This window comes from Hipposideros armiger, unplaced genomic scaffold (assembly GCF_001890085.2).
Source record: "Hipposideros armiger isolate ML-2016 unplaced genomic scaffold, ASM189008v1 scaffold_71, whole genome shotgun sequence".
Lineage (NCBI taxonomy): Eukaryota > Metazoa > Chordata > Mammalia > Chiroptera > Hipposideridae > Hipposideros > Hipposideros armiger.
Window position 1 is genome coordinate 1,435,404 of NW_017731421.1, and position 16,355 is coordinate 1,451,758.

A 16,355-nucleotide genomic window follows, 5' to 3' on the forward strand; every position below is an offset into this window, starting at 1 on the left:
GAGAGAGAGAGAGAGAGAGAGAGAGAGAGAGAGGGAGAGAGAGAGGAGGGGGGAGAGAGGGAGAGAGAAGCCTTCTTTATTCATTCATCTATCGTTGGACACTTAGGTGGTTTCCAGATCTTGGCTATTGCAATGAACATATGGGGTGCAGATATCTTTTTGAATTAGTGTTTTTGTATTCTACAGATAAATACTCAGATGTGGAATTGCTGAATTATATGGTAACTCTACTCATAATTTTTTGAGGACTCTGCATACTGTTTTCTATAGTAACTTCTGATCATTACCAAATTCGTTTTTCTGGGGCAAACCCATTAGTGGGCTCCGGTGATTGTAATGTGCAGCCAGTGCTGGACCTTGGCTCTAGCTGGTCCCTGTCAGTGTCCTGGAGGAGGACACCCAGCCTCCAACCGGCCTTTGGGCCCTCAACGGCATTGTTCAATAAAGGCTGAGCATCGGAGCTAAGCTTTTCTCTGGCACACTTTTTAGGTGCTAAGGACCAGAAATTGCGAGTCTATTCTGACAGTCTTTGGGGATTTAGACTTATTTTTCAAGCTTCCCTCTCTGCTTTTTATGTTGCTGTTATGAACAGTTTTTTTAGTAGAATTGTATTGGCCATTTGCACTCCTATAGATGTTAGAGAATCATTTGTCCTAAGAAGGCACGTGGCGCTTCCCTAGTGGCCGGAGTGTTCATTTGTGCTGAAACTATGAGCTTTATAGAACGGTCCCCTTCACCTTCTCTGATTCTACTTCTTATTTCCAGGTTCACTTAGTTGCCCCATCTGCAGAATTCTAGCAAGACTTGATATATACCTCTCACTGCCTAATGATCATTTAAATATCTTATTTGAGTCCATTTCCAAAATGATTACATTTTTGGAATGAGGCAAATCTGGTTTTCAGTCCCAGCTCCTATAATTTTTTAATATTGTGAGATTTCCTTGATGTCTACTTTATAGGGTTATTGTGTGACTTCAAAGACAGTATTGGTAAATTGCTTCGAGTGTCGTTACATAGTGAGCATCCAACAAATGTGATATTATTGTTATAAATATAATGATACTCTTTCCCTCTTAACTGTGATCTCCTAAGTACTAGGGACATTCCACACTTACTCTTCATTCCTTAGCATCTAGTTCAGAGTTTGGCACACACGATGAATGTTTAAATACACGAGTCCCTTTCAGAATTAGGTGATGGTTTTTTTTGAAGGAGGATTGAGAGCATTAGACATTCCTTTGATCGGTAACCAAATCCCCAAGTGGAAGTACCGGCTTAATGGAATTATCTTGTACCACTCATACCATCTTCTATCGTGCTTTCTGAGGGTGACATTCTTTTCCCATCTGCATTCTCATGCATGATAAATTCTAAATCTAGACAAGTTAAGACAGCTATCCTCAATACCTGGTTTCCTTGGCAACCCTTCATATTAATAATAATGGCCTGTTATGGGGGAGGGGGGTTGTCAGTAAAACCACAGTGCAAGTCTTCTGAAACAAGGCGTCAAGGTTAAAATATTTGAAATTACAATTAAGACCCTTGGTTAATGTTTGTGAGATATATTACAAGAGCTGAGTCAAGGCATCATCTTTTCAGGGGTGACCAGTGAAGAGGGTCATTTTGGCCGTTACCCAGGAGAAATTCCGACTGGCATTGTCAAGGTTTTCCTTTGGATCTCTTGACTACACCAAGAGTTTCACCTTCCATGTTTTGTGAAAGGAAACAGTTGTTTTTTTTTAGAGGGCAGTGTCACTGGCCCTCATATGTGGGATCCGAACCGGGGGCCTCTGGCGTCCCAAGCCAGCTCTTAACCATCGCGCCACTCGGCCAGCCCAGGAAACAGTTTTTAAACCAACCAGAAATGAATTAAGTGGCACCTCTGGCTCATCCTCCTTGACCCTCTTCATCTGCTTGGGGTTGCCCTCCCATGTGTGTAGAATTAACGTGACCTGCAGGGTGGATCTCTGGAGGTGGAAACAGAGAGTGTCAGAGGCAAAGCACTGCACCTGCTGAGGATTGCCAAGTCCTCTGAAGAGCACCTCACTGATGCAGAGAAGTTCAGTGGCTTCTCCTTAACTAGAGGATGAAGATGCCCTTTAGATGGCTCCCTGCAAAGGACGTGCTGAGAGTGCAAAAGAAGGAATGAGGGTGAGAGCAGAGAATGGGCAAGGTGCCCCCCAAGTCTCTGGATGAACTGGAGAACACACCATTGTAATGTTTTCTGATTTGACTGTCTTCCTATTAAATTCAGGAAGGTGGGAAGAACTGGTAGATTGAGCAGATGCTAGGTTCAGGTAGATTGAGCTAGGTTCAGGTTTTTTGTTTATTTGTGGCTTTTGCACACTTCTCTGTTTTATGGCTAGTTTGGTGTCGTATACTCCTACAGAGCGAAGTTTCTCAACCTTTTAAAACTATATTATCACTGTATTCCCCAGGAGCCTTTTTAGGTATATTTTTTCTAATAGTAGCCCCCCCCCCTGATATTTTAATAACAAATCAGTAATGTCCAGGGTTTTTTGATTTTTTTTTTTTGGTCCCAGAAGAAGTAATTTTTGCCACATTAAGAATGCATGATGAAGAGTGAATTTATAGTAACAGGGAAATAAGAGTTTTCTTTTTTATCCCCTTGCATTTACTAGCAAAATGATTATCGTATTTGCCCATGTATAAGACGCATCCTTTTTTGAAAAATTTGGGGTCTAAAAACTGGGTGTGTCTTACACAGTGGTTGTAGATTTTTTTTACTTGCATGTCCCTCTTTTTTCATGCTTGTTTTTGTACTCGTACAACTAATGTATAAGATGCACCCAGTTTTTAGACCCCAATTTTTTTAAAAAAGGATGTGTCTTATACAATTTTTTTTAAAAAGGGTGTGTCTTATACATTCTTGGCACAGGAGTTGAGTGAGTGTGAATGTGAGTGAGTGTGTGTGTGTGTTACTTTTAGCTGCTTAAGCTTGGTTCCCCCTAACTCCAAGCCCTGTGTTCTGTCTAGGTCACATTCTTGCCCCTAGGTCACCCATGATGTCTTTCTGGACACAGATATGGAGACTGTAGATAAACACATTATATGGTATACAGTGATAAAACATCACCCATGTAACTTAGAACTAGACCCATACCACCAAAGCCACCTGGATGTCTTTCCCAGCCCATCACCCCACCTCTTCCAATCCCCATCAAGAGAAACCACTATTCTGAATGCTGCAGTAATGCTTTTTGAGATTATTTGTCTTACATGTCCCCACACTGTACTGTAATTCCTCCAAAGTAGTCATCTGGTGCTTGAATAAATGAAGAATGAAAGAATGAATGAAGTAGGTTCACCAGTATATCTCCATCACAAGGAATGGTTCTCAGTAAGCATTGCTTGAGTATATATATTATTTTTCTTTTTCAAAACTATTCATTGAGTGCCTTCTGTGTGTCAGACACTGTGCTAAGTATACATACATAAATACATTCTGCGCTCTGTAATAAGAAGAATTGCAGCTTCTAAAAATATTAAGTCCAGGCTAAGCAGGAGCTAATGCAATTTTCTCCTCGGTGCATTGAAAAATCTATTAGTTAAGAAGGCAGCTATATTTCAGGAAATTAAACCACTGTAACAGTCCGGTTCACCAATCAGAACTCCCAGTGCTCTGAAATGCTTCATTTCATAACAAAGTTCTGTGGGATGTTTCGGGAATCCGTAATGCTCCAGCGACCAATCGCCCCAAGCTTCACAAAGCTAAATAGAGGATGCTTCTTGCCAGGCACGTTAGAGGAAGGGGTTTTGTGGCCATTGATGGGAGGAAGAATGTGTTTTTTGATCCATGATCACATTCCTCTTGATTCATTGTACCTTTGTCATCATTCTAGAATTAATTATGTTTGGGGAAGATGGTTTCTCAGTAGATTTCTGAATAATGAGCATTTCAGGTAGAAGCCAGCTAAATTATGCTAGACAGGGGTTGTTTGTTCTGAATAAATGTCCATTGCTGCTTAGCGTAGATCGCTGTCACCTGTAAAGACCAGCGTGGGGACGCTTACAAGGTTTCCGTCCACGTTTCCATTGTGGAAAGATGTGAAATATGTACTAAGCTCTCCTTTGGATACTGGTTCCTTAGGATTTCATAGTTTCTAGGCTAGAGCTGCTTTCATTGAAATGGGATTTCTACATTTCAAAAGGATAGCCAGTCATAAACTGCCCGTGAGGTATAGGTTTCTCTGAAGAACTCCTGATCTTCCATCAACACTGTCTTTTATTAATCTTTGAGAAAGGTCTTTCCATATGCATGCAACTGTGTCAGGTTCAGGTGGGACACTTAACTTTGGGGCTGTCTTATACTGCAAAACCTTGGATTGCAAGTGACTTGGTTTGCGAGTGTTCCGCAAGACAAGCAAACATTTCCAATACATTTTAACTCGGTAAACGAGCAATGACTTGCAATACGAGTAGTTTGTTTCTGGAACAAATGATGCTCGCAAACCAAGGTATTACTGTATCTTGTTCTGAACAGGAAGTTTGTGGATGATCCGGTGTAAATGACTCAGCCAACAAAACCTTGAGAAACACAGTGCTTTCTGTGTCTCCCAACTTGATGTTTCTTACAGTGTAGTCTGGGGGCCCCTGCCTTAGGATCACATGGGATGCTGATTAACAATACAGATTCCTGCGCCCTGCCCCAGAGCCCATAAATCATCACCTCTGGCTACAATCCTGGGAATCTGTATTTTCTGTAGTCATCCCCCACGCTTCCAGTGCCTCTCAGCTGCCTTCTGTTAATCTTTTCCCTTCATGGAATCGCTAGAATATATTCCAAAAATGAGATTGCTTCTTTGCTAATGAAAACCTTTTTGTTTCTTCCCAGTCTCTAGGATATTGCCCCATGCCCTTTAGCATGGCATGCGGTAGTCTCCAACGTTTAACTCTTTCCTGCCTTTCCGTAGCCTTCTCCATCACTTCCAACTCTTAAGCTATACCTAAGTGTATCAAACTGTAGTTATTTTACACACGCGCGTATACACACAGTTGCTTTCATAGCTCTGTGTCCTAAATGATGGGATTCATACCTCTCTTTTCCTCCCAACTTTTGAGAACTCAATTTTCAACACCAAAGGTAAGGCTCATCTCTTCTAGGCATCTCTAAGTGATTATTTTCGCTCCCTGCCTAACACGCCCCTTTGATTGTCCTTCTACTAGACTGCTGCTCTACACATACTCAGAATGGGTCATAATTCAGTTCATGTGTTCTGTAATTACCGATGCGGTGACTAGTTCCCAAGATGGCTCCCAATAATCCCCATCCCCTGGCATTCACACCCTTGTCTGGTCCCTTCCCACGTTGCATTAGGGCTGATCTATATAACCAACACGACATGGAGGAAATGACACTATGTGACTTCTCAGATCAAGTCATAAAAGACACCCCAGCCTCCATCTTGCTCTTTCTTGGATCACTCGCTCTGGGGGAAATCAGCTACCACGTGGTAAAGACATTTAAGCAGCCCTGTGAGGTGGTTCATGTGGCAAGGAACTAAGGCTTCCTGACAGCCAGCATCAGCTGCCAGACGTGAAGAGGGAGCCACCTTCGGAGCAGATCCCAAGCATTGAAGTCTCTGAAGGCTCCACTGCTGCCTTGACTGCAACCTCATGAGAAATCACAGAAACCATGTGAGATGATAAATAATTTGTGCTGTTTTCAGCTGCTGTGTTTGGAGGTAACTTGTTATGCAGTAATGGATAATGAATATCCACTAGACCCTGGACTCGAGAGCATCAGCCATGTTTTATTCATCATGGACTCTGGTCCCTAGCTCCTCCTTAGCACCTGGCCCATATCGAGTGTTTCATCAATGCTTATGTAAATGATCCCAACTGAGCTAAACCGGAGTTTTTCTTTGCTGGCAAGGGTAAATACAAATGCAGATGATTTTTATCTAATAGATACCAACATCATCTTTTCTGTTGCTCTCAACCTCCTTAGAAATCACATTAACTATTAACAATAATAGCCAATGCTTATGGAAAGCACCAGCATTCTCACAACCTATGGAGTGTGTGCTGTTAGTAGGCCCACTTTGCAGATGAAAAAGACTAAGGTGCATAGAGGTTTAATTATTTGCCCAAGGTGGCCCAGCCTAGTAGGCGCTGGAGCCAGGATTCAAACCCAGGCAGACTCCAGAATGTGTGCTGTTCACCAGGTTAAAAGATACTACTGAGCCCTTACCCTGTGGCATGCATTGTGTCAGATGCCATAGTTCTGCTGTCTCATGTATTGCTTTTCCAAGCCTCATGCAATATGTATTGTTTTCTCTGTTTTATGGGTCAGGAGATTGAGGCTTAAGGAAGCGGGCCTGCCAGTGCAGAGGTGTTGGAGTCGGGGTTTGGATTCCCGCCAGTCAGACTCCCGGGCCTGTGCTCCTCCCATGATCCCCGTTCCATGGCATCTCCCAGAGTCCCCACCCCACCTGAGCTCCTCACCCTCCATTTCTCAGCTGTTACATTCTGAACACACAGGTTACAGGCTGGTTGCCAAGACGACCACTCATAAACAACATGAAAGGCAAAAGACTCTTCAGACGTTCTGCAGCTAGGATGACTTCTTTTTTTTAATTTTAAAAAATGTGTCAAGGTGATTTGTAACCTACAGGAAAATGTTGATATGGGTAAGAAATCTATTTGGGCAATAAATATTTCCAGGATGACAGAGGAAAGCTTACAGACTACCACGAGGAGAACTCCCTAGGAACAGAGCAGGATCTGCTACCATTATCCCTATTTTACAGATGAGAAAATTAAGGCCCAGGGAGACTTAGAAGCCAGGGATGCCCAACTCCAAGACCTTTGGACCGAGTTGCCATGAAAAGCTGCTTCATGGTGAATGAGGATTTGGCTGGATGGAGCCAGGGGCTCCGTTAAGACGAATGCAGAGCGGCAAAGAGCACATCTGAATAGACCACAGATCGTGGGAAGGGAGGAAAGAAAGAGAACTGTATTATTTCAGAGGAGAATATCTAGGTCTCGGGGAATGAGAGCTGGGGTGAGGGAAAGGAATCAGTCCTCATTCTCCCAAACTTCACATAGCGGGATAACAACACCTGACCTTTACACGAGCTGGGAGGGGCTTCAGGCGACCCATAGAAAGCAGTGACCACAATGCCTGACACCCACTAAGCGAAATTGCTGGATGATATTTTGTATCGGTACCACTCCAGGGCACCCCAGTGCCTCCTGAAAATAACATTTTCAAGAAGAAATGGGCACCATTACCTCCTAAAGCCAGCCTTTTTTCTAGTCTTTCCCATGTCTATCAAAGGTCATAAACCTGGCATCACTATTGAGACATCTGTTCCTTCATGCAGTGCATTTTAAGCAGTCACCTTTGGATTTCTTTCCTCCATCCAAACCGGTGCTTCCGTGCTTATGTCACCACCCTGGTAAGATTTCCTGAGTAACTTGCCCATGGACCACCCAACATCAGATCAGTCACTGGTAGTGCTTCCTAGAAAGCCCCCTCGGGTCCACCCGCCAAGGACCCGGCAGCTCTGGCAAGGTGAATTTCCTCTCGAGAGCATCTCTCAATGCCCCCCGCTTTAAACCGAAACTCTTTAAAACCTGGGATTGCATATGCTCCTGTAAGTGCATTAGATGGTATTCTTTAGCACGATTGCATTTTTGCTAATTAAATCTTACAACATGCTGCTTAGAATTATTAACAGCCATTGCAAGGATAATATGTCCATTAAAATAAGCCTAACTTTCATTTTTATTATCGTTTTAATTACATGAACCCTTTGGCGTGTTTATAATGATAAAGAGTGTTATGAGGATATTGCCCTGCGAGGTGCCGGTGTCTCTGTAGGATGCTCTGGGGTCAACCTGCCTGGAGCCCTCCAGGTTCTCTCAGCTTCCCTCTGAGGATGGTCTTCCTCCGCTGACCCCATTACTTTGTGTGCTTGATTGGACTGAAGTTTATTGCCGGGTGGTAGTGAGATCAGCACCAGTGTGGATTATACCAATAGTCTGCCCCAAAAGGTTGCATGGATTACCAGTCCCACCCACTTTTCCTTCTCTGAAAACCAAAGCTATCTAATATGGAGACCCACCAGTGGAGGCTCTGAGTTTCCCAGTAGATCTCAGCTTGTGATTTTGTTAATCTTTTATGTAGAAATAATAGGAAAAGGTGATAGGTGACTGACTTCCCCTGATGAAACCATCTCCATCCCCAGCCTGCCCTGAACTGTCACACATACCATAACTCCTTGCTTTTATCAAGCTGAAGTGAGTGTTGTAAGCCCCTGTTTTGCAGATGAGAAAACGAAGGCGCACAGACGTTAAGCGACTTGCCTGAGGTCACACAACTTATTAGGAGTGGAACTGGTGCCAAAGCCCAGGCTTTGGGGTCAACAAGCCATATCTCTTTCATTGTACCCTATGACACTGGACTTCAGCAATTATAGCATTTGAACCCAGGCCTGGCTAACTCTGCAGTCATGCATATTCATCAGACTTTTTTTGAGCAATGACTTGTTACCATAGTAAAATTGACATCGTCCCTGCCTCGAGGAGTTCCAGCCCAGAGCAGGAGAGAGACATGGAAAATTAGACACAGCGTGGCAGCCTGCTGTGCAGGAGGGAGAGGAACAGCTTGTGTCTGGAGCCCTCACCCAGCCTGGGCCACGGGGCCATGGTGACCAGAGGGCAGTTGGCTTCTAAGTTGAGACTTGAAGGAAGCACAGGCTTTGGATGAAGGTGGGGGGTGGAGAGGATGTTATATGCTACTTCTGAGAGGATGAGCCGTTTATAGTAAATGAGTCTGCTTCTTACCACACGTTCTTTGCTCCCATAGATTCCTTAGTTTTCTTTCTGGGGTTTTCTTTCCAAATACAAGCTCCCTTGAATGCTTCTGTTACCTCTAATTGCACAGTCTGACTTAACTGATTGCGTATGAAGTTGGGGACGTGGGGCAACATTCAGGCCTGGGCTCATGTTGAGATTAATTTATCCTTGTAGTCTGACAGTCCTGGAGTGCATCCGGGTGCCTCACAGGTGTGTTAAAAATAAATCCAGGAGTCGGGGAGATCTAATTAGCTGGCTTGACCCAATGCTCTGGTGTTCAGTCTTCACCAAGCTCGCCTGCTTTGATGGCAACCAAAATAGATGAAGAAGTTAATCAAAGGTCTGATGAAACAGCGTGGCTCTGCAGCACGAGCCAGTGATGGCCAAGCTTCGGTTCAGGCAAATTCTCAGGGGAGAGAAGAAACGAAGCTGAGATCCAAGGGCTGGGGCTTTCATGAGGAAGAGGTTTATCAAGTCCGCCGGAGGGAAGTACGGGCAGAGTCCTCAAGCCTCAGATCTTAAGGTGATGGCTAGTCAGGAAGCCAACTCCAAAGGAAGGATACCGTGGTTTGGGAAAAGAGCACCGACCTTCCCCTGGCAGATTCCAACTGTAGTTTTGTATCTTGCTTGCTGTGCAGCTGGACAAATCCCCCACCTTCCTGGGCCGTCTGTCCCTCTGTTCCTCTGTCCATCCCTCCTTCCTTCAGTCCACCCACCAGCCCATCCCCCAGACACGCATGTTGCATCTATCATGTGTAAGGCGTTGTGCTTTGATCTTGCCGCCGTTCGTTTAATTTGATGACGGTGCTGGTGGTGTTAGGTCAGCCCCTCCAGGTCGCCTGTGCCCCTTCACCGTGCTTTGTGCCTCCTGAGGCTGGTGCATAAGGGCCAAATCTCTGCGCTCAGCCCCCCTGTGGCTTCCATTTGGGTTTGTCCAGGGGGGAGTCCTCGCAGGAGGAGACTGGTGGATAGGAGGAGTGAGAGACAGATCTCTCTCCCTGTTCCTCCCTCGGGGACTGACACACATAAGCCATGTTCCTGTGCTGATGGTCGCTGCTCCTGTCCGATGGCTGATCCACGTGGCTTTCTCTCTGGATTCCAGCAGCTGCTGGCATTGACCCTTCAGGTCTTGGGTGGTGACACACCTGCCTCCCCCTCCCCGGTTGCTGTACAGTCCTTGTTACTGCCCCCAGCTCTGCATACACTTCCGTGAGTATCCCTTGATTCTTCCATTTAGCTCAGATTATCCAGTGGGAGTATGTAGTTCCCACCCACCCCTGACTGATAACAGTGCAGTGAGCACTTAGAAGTGACTGTCTTTTATAAACGGCAGAAGCTCAGAAAGGGCAAGCAAACTGGTTCAAGGCGACATGGCGATGAAGTGACAAGGCCAGAATCTGAATCCTGGTGTGCCTGACTCCAGAACCCGAGGTTTCATGCTGTTCTCTTGCCCAGAGACCCCACCTTCACCAGGAAGCCATCAACCAGCATGGCTCCCTAAATACTTGAGACGAGGAGAGGCAAGTCAGGAAGCAGGTGGGGGCTTCGATGAGAGTCTCCTGTGTACCAAGCCCTGGAGTCCTTTAATAGCTCCTTTAATTTTTAGACCCATCATGTGATGCAGGCAGCGGCTCTATTTTATAGGTAAAGAGACTGAGGCTTAGACAAAGCAACACCCTTTACGGGGCTGCAATCCAGATTTGAGCCTCGGCCTCTTTTCCTCCCGCCATGCCGCCCAGCGGCTACATAGAGTTCAAGATTCTTTATCTTGAGACTGACAATGTGGTGAATAGTTCAGTCCATCAGTTTTGTTTTTGTTTTTTTTTCTTGGTAAAAAATTGTACGCGTTTATGCAAAGGACCGTTGTGAAACGGAGAGTAATAAGTAGCTAGAATGATACTTCCAAATCAACTGAAGATGAAAGCGTAAGCTGGAGTGGGTTGGAGAGATGGAAAGGGTCCAGTGAGTTACCGCTGAGGTCATAGCTTTCCTGAGTCAGCTTCCGTGTTCCTACTCACACCAACCCTGATATGTTAAAAGGCATGCAATGCATAGTTTTTCTTGACCACAGTAGTAGTTTGTTTTAAAACACTGAAAAGTATGGATTAGTTAAATAGATGTGCGTGTATACGTATGTATGTATGTTTCTATCTCAGAGAGAGAGAGAGGAAGAGAGAGAGAGAGAGAGAGAGAGAGAGAGAGAGAGAGAGAGAGAGAGAGAGACCCGGCATCCCAAATGATCACCATTAGTAATTTGATACCATGCCTCCATTTCTTCTTCTGCATAAATTCGTGTAGATGTGTTTTCATGTTGTTTGATTACACATAAGGGTTAGTAAACAAAAGCGACTTTAAAACTTCCATTTTTTTCTTTTAACACATACAAATTACTTTGTAAGTACATCTTAATCGACATTGTAAATTGCATCGTGTGCTATCAAAGAAAAATATCTTACACCAACTATAATGGAAAAAATATTTTAAAATAGAATGTTTTAATTAACTGTTCAATTTGGGGGTATTTGGATTGTTTCTGTTACTTGTATAACATGGTAATAAACATGTTTCAGATTAAAGCTCTGCTTTCTCATTTTTAAATTTCACTGTATATATAAAAAAAGAACAGTGTGTTCTCCAAATGGAATTATAAAGACAGAAAGGATGAATATTTAGTAGCATCTTGATAAGGTGGCCACCTTTTCCATTAAAGAGTTCCATGATACGTGTTAACTTATGAAAATATGAAGTGTGCTTTGGCTTACGTGCAGACACCCCATAGCAGCGAGGGTGGCCCTACCCATAGGGACCTTCCTATATGACCTGGACCTTTGACAGCTTGCATCACACTGGTGTTATGTATTATTTGTAGCCTTGACTTCGGGTACCAGGTGGCACCAAGAAGTGTGACTTGGCTTTCGACTCTATGCACCTGTGGGATATTTGTTATTCTATTATAGCATGTTGGGATTTCAGTGAAGGCCCTCCGTGTGTGTGTGTGTGAGTGTGTGTGTGTGTGTGTGTGTGTGTGTGTGTGTGTGTGTATGTGTGTGTACCCAGTGAAGAGTGTTGCATAGATTATGACCAGGTCTGTCTCTTGTGTTTATCTGAGAACCAAGAGAAGGCAACAACACTAATTGGTCCAATTACTGCTTTTAAAAAATAGATGTGCTTTAATAATACCATTAAGTAGTAATCTTTAATACACAGAAACTGAATATGATTTAAAGAAATATATTTCCCTAGAAACAACTAGGTACTGTTTGCAAAATATATAGTATATAATCCGATACAATTTTTGTACTTTTATTTCTTTGGAGCATATTCTTATTTTCTTCAATGAGCCAGTACAATTTCTGTAATAACAAAACTGTTACTTGAAAAGATCTGAGCATAGTGTTTGCATGTGATAGTCATTTTATAAACATTGCTTTTCCTCTTCCTTGGTTCAGATACATTTTCTTCCATAAAACCCTCACATGCCAAACTGCAAATTACATGAACATATCATATCTTTAAGAAAATATTCATTTATTCAACACATTTTTATTAAATACTTTTTATTAATATGTACCAGGCATTATTTATATGTTTGTGCAAAAAATGAATCTAGTTTTCTGTGTTTTTGTTTCTTTCCCTACCCCGTCTCTTCACTGCGCTGTCTAGTCTGAAGTTTCCTGGATCCCCAACAAACATTACTCTGGGATTTATGGTCTGATGAAACTCGTCCTGACCAAGACTCTCCCTGCCAACCTGGAGAGGGTCATCGTCCTTGACACGGACATCACCTTTGCAACCGACATTGCGGAGCTGTGGGCTGTGTTCCACAAGTTCAAAGGTAACTGTAGCCTGTTCATTCTGGTATCTTTGAAGGTGTCATCATGCCAAGAATAGTGATTATATATTTATTAAATGTGAGGTTAACTCTTAATGAGGTCATGTTATGAAATGGATAAGTAATTACAAATACGGTTTAGCATCCATCCATCCACTCTGTTGGCATCTGAGATGTGCTAACCTGGAATTTGCATTTCCTAAGGAACTGAAGAGGTGAGGTCTGTGTTCCCAGGAAGAATCTGATTTAGGATGCTTTGTCAGAGATAAATATCAAAGGTGTATATTTTGTATGCAGATAATTGAGTGTTGACTTATCGGTTTTCTTTTCATCAAATCATGGTTTGATTGCCGAGAAAGCCTGTGAGGTGGTGGAGATGCATATTAATTATAGAGCATTTGGAAACATTCTTATGGTTTGCTTTCACTCATGGTGTGGCATATCATTTGAAAGGGGGACGTAAGTTTGGCTTTACGAGGCGTTCCTTCTAGCCTGGTGAGTTTCTTCTTAGCTATTACTGTAGCTCTTGCCTCTGTCTCAGTGTATGCAAGAGTGTCCGGTGGGAAGTGGTGAGCCCCGTAGGTGTACGTGACTCAAAGAAGTGAAAGGTTAGCATAAATTTCTAGCTATTATTTTAACACCCCTCTCCCAGATGTCATCCTTAAAATGGCAATATTTTTGAAATTCTGCTCTGTATTAGGTAAATACAATGAGAGACAAATTTGGCAGTGAGATTCTTTTGCTTTATTTTTTGCATTTTATTTTTTAAATTGCACTCTGGCTTCTGTGTGTAAAATCCCTTCCGTCTCTTCTCTAGCGCCTTATCCTACAAAGGTGAGATACCACTGAGTGATTTTTAAATGGCGTCATTTTCATCAATCCCAGGATATTCGGGTTGGTTTCTGTTTCCGTTCATGGACAGAAGAGTAAATTTCTCCCCCACTCCGGTCTCTGCCTGCTTTCTTCCTGGAAACTCTTTGCTCTGGGGTAATGGAAAGAGTCCTCAGCCGGTCACCGGGGAGGCACCCTCACCCTCAGACTCCTGCCCTTGTCAGATAAAAACCCATTTTCCTTTCCTGTGTCAATAACGACCCTAATAAGGACATCACTTGGCCAAACCGCTGGAACTGAGTGTGTCTCAGCTCTCTGATATCTTCTTCACAGAATGCTTGGGTCTGTCCTTTTATTTCACCAATAAAGAGACTGAAGCTTGGCAGGCGGCAGGGCTGTGCCCAGAGCTGAGGCCAGAACGCAGGTGATATTAGCATCCGCACCCTTGGTGTGTCTCTTTTCAAGTTCTCCAATCATTTCTGCTTGATTTCCTAACCAAATGGAACTCCTTGGGGGCAGGGTGGTTTTTTTTTAACAGGTGGATTTCTATTCATGTTTTTATGCTGATGTTCAGTATTCCTTGATGTATTTATTCCACAGGCGCTTATCGCATCCCTGCTGGGTGTCAGGCAGTGCCCTGGGCTCTGGAAATAAGGAGATGAGCCATGAAGGGAGTGAGAGTCCCCACGTGTCCTGCAGGGGGCCATAGAAGGCAGCTGGGAGGGCGTTACAGAGGAGGTGATCATCGGGCTCAGTCCTGGTTGTGTGCAGTGAGTGGCCGCACTCCCCTTTGGGAAGAAGGGACTTATTGCTCCAGCTGCTAGGAGTGCAGCCTGCAGATGGCCCTCAGCTGTCAGCCTCTTCTGGGGGCGGCCTCAGGTGAGGAGAGTCATGTGCCTGTGGCCATGCCCCCTTCCTGGTGCGCCCACATCACGCAGTGATGGATGCGTGTAGACTCTGCAGCATCAGCTGGCGCACTCCCTGGAGACTGCCTTGCAGTTGGATTCCTCCCTCTGCCCAGTCCTGCTTTCTTCCCTTTGCTTTCACAGGTGCTCTTCCCCAGAGCTTTCCCTAAATTAACCTCCTGAGTGCTGACTCCCACTATCAGAGTCTGCTCCCGGAGAAATTCAACCCGCAGCATGCGTTTAGAGCTACAAGTCTCCCTTGTACAAGTGTTAACTCAGCAAAAATCGCTGGAACAGGTGGTCCTAATTGTGGCACGGTAGCTAGGAAAGCACATTTATCCTGGCCCAGCCACGACCTGCCGGAAGCCAAGTGGGACGCCATAGCCAATAACAACTCATATAATCATGGTGTTAAGTCCCCGATGTCATCTGTGGAAGGGAGAGCTACCAAAGCTGCTCCCAGGGCCGGTCCAAGGATTTAGATTTGGAGGGTTCTACCATTCAAAGCTGTTCCTGGGGCAGAGCAGAATGGATGCGCCAAGGTCAGGACAGGGGCAGGGGGGATTTAAAGGCAAGGAGCTGCGATCATGGGCTGTATTTTATTTGTTCATCCATTCGTAGGTTTATTTCTACCGTTTGTTAGGCCCCCACTGTGCAGAGGGGTCCATTAGGTGGTGCTGTTATCTGAAACTGTCAAGAACGCGGCACCTGCCTTCCAGGAGCTCACAAACAAGGCAGATTGCGTTACATTTTTATCTAGCACCAGCCAAGGTGTATGAAAACATCCAGGGTCTTCCCAGGCCCACCCTAACTTTTCTGGGAAAAATATGGAGGTGGAAAGAAAATAAGTAAGCTCTTCTCCATGTGGCATCTTTTTCTAGAGGTTTTTCGTGTGTGTGTGTGTGTGTGTGTGTGTGTGTGTGTGTGTGTGTGTGTGTGATTTCTTTTTTATCTAAGTGGGACCAATTAGAAGCCAATTCATGGAACAGGAAGAAAGCCCCTTAGGACAGACCCATAAACATAGAATGTTCAGATCTGAGAGGGGGAGTTCCCCTCTGATAAAGGCAATTATAGTTGACATCTTTCACTGTAACCGTTTTAAGTGACATTGATGCGATTTGGCCTTGTTTATTTATCTGGTTTCGAGCAGCTGCTTATCTGGGGCTGCAGTTCTTCCTAGGCTCAGATCCTATAGAGCCTCGACTCCTTACTGCTGCTGTGAAACCCCCCTTACCTAAATTCATTGCGTGGAGACTCGAGGAAGAAACCCGTTAGTAGGAGCCTAGACCCATCCTCAGTCTCTACCATGGGCAGCTTTCGGGGTGCCCCTTGGGAATGTCTTCCTCCTCCCTGAGCCTCGACTCCACCTGAGTGGACATGCCTCCCTCCCTACCTCAGTGTTCGGCACCCTTATTGGGCCTACTCCAACCAACAGGTATCTTCAGAGCCACTTTCTGATGCTTGGCAGAAAGAATCAGACGCGCCATGGATGGCTAGAATTAGGGAGTCGCACATTCAGTCATAGTCACTGAGCTTACTGGTTGCCAAATCGTTTTCTGACTCTTGGGAATGTTGCGAGAATAAAACAAGCCCAATTCCTACCCTGTGAGTGTGTGTTTGAGTGGGGGAGACACACAATAAACAAAGTGCGATGATAGGTTGTAGGATGGGAGACAGTGATTACTGCTCTTGAGGAAATTAGAGAAAGGAGAAAGAGGCCTGTGTGTGTTAGCCGTGTGTTGATGTCGTACTCAAATAGAATGGTAATGGAACGTCTTACAAGAGGTGACATTTAAGCCGACACCCAAAGTAACTAAGAAAACAAGCATGCCAGGTGTCCAGGGAGAGTAGAACAGTGTCCTAGGCATACGGAAGGGTGACATTTCAGAAGTAATGTGGCCTGGCTTTTTGGGGGACTCCGATGGAGCTCAGAACACAGCAGAGTGAGCCCAGAAGGGA

At 44.5% G+C, this 16,355-nt stretch overlaps 1 protein-coding gene across 1 annotated transcript in view; it reads left to right on the forward strand.

Moving 5' to 3' along the window:
- The window catches only part of LARGE1 (LARGE xylosyl- and glucuronyltransferase 1), a 491,262-nt gene that overhangs the window by 263,237 nt on the left and 211,670 nt on the right, over positions 1–16,355 (forward strand). The window contains exon 6 of the mRNA XM_019642580.1: positions 12,492–12,663. Coding sequence (XP_019498125.1) covers positions 12,492–12,663 — 172 coding nt within the window. The remainder of the gene's footprint in view (positions 1–12,491; positions 12,664–16,355) is intronic.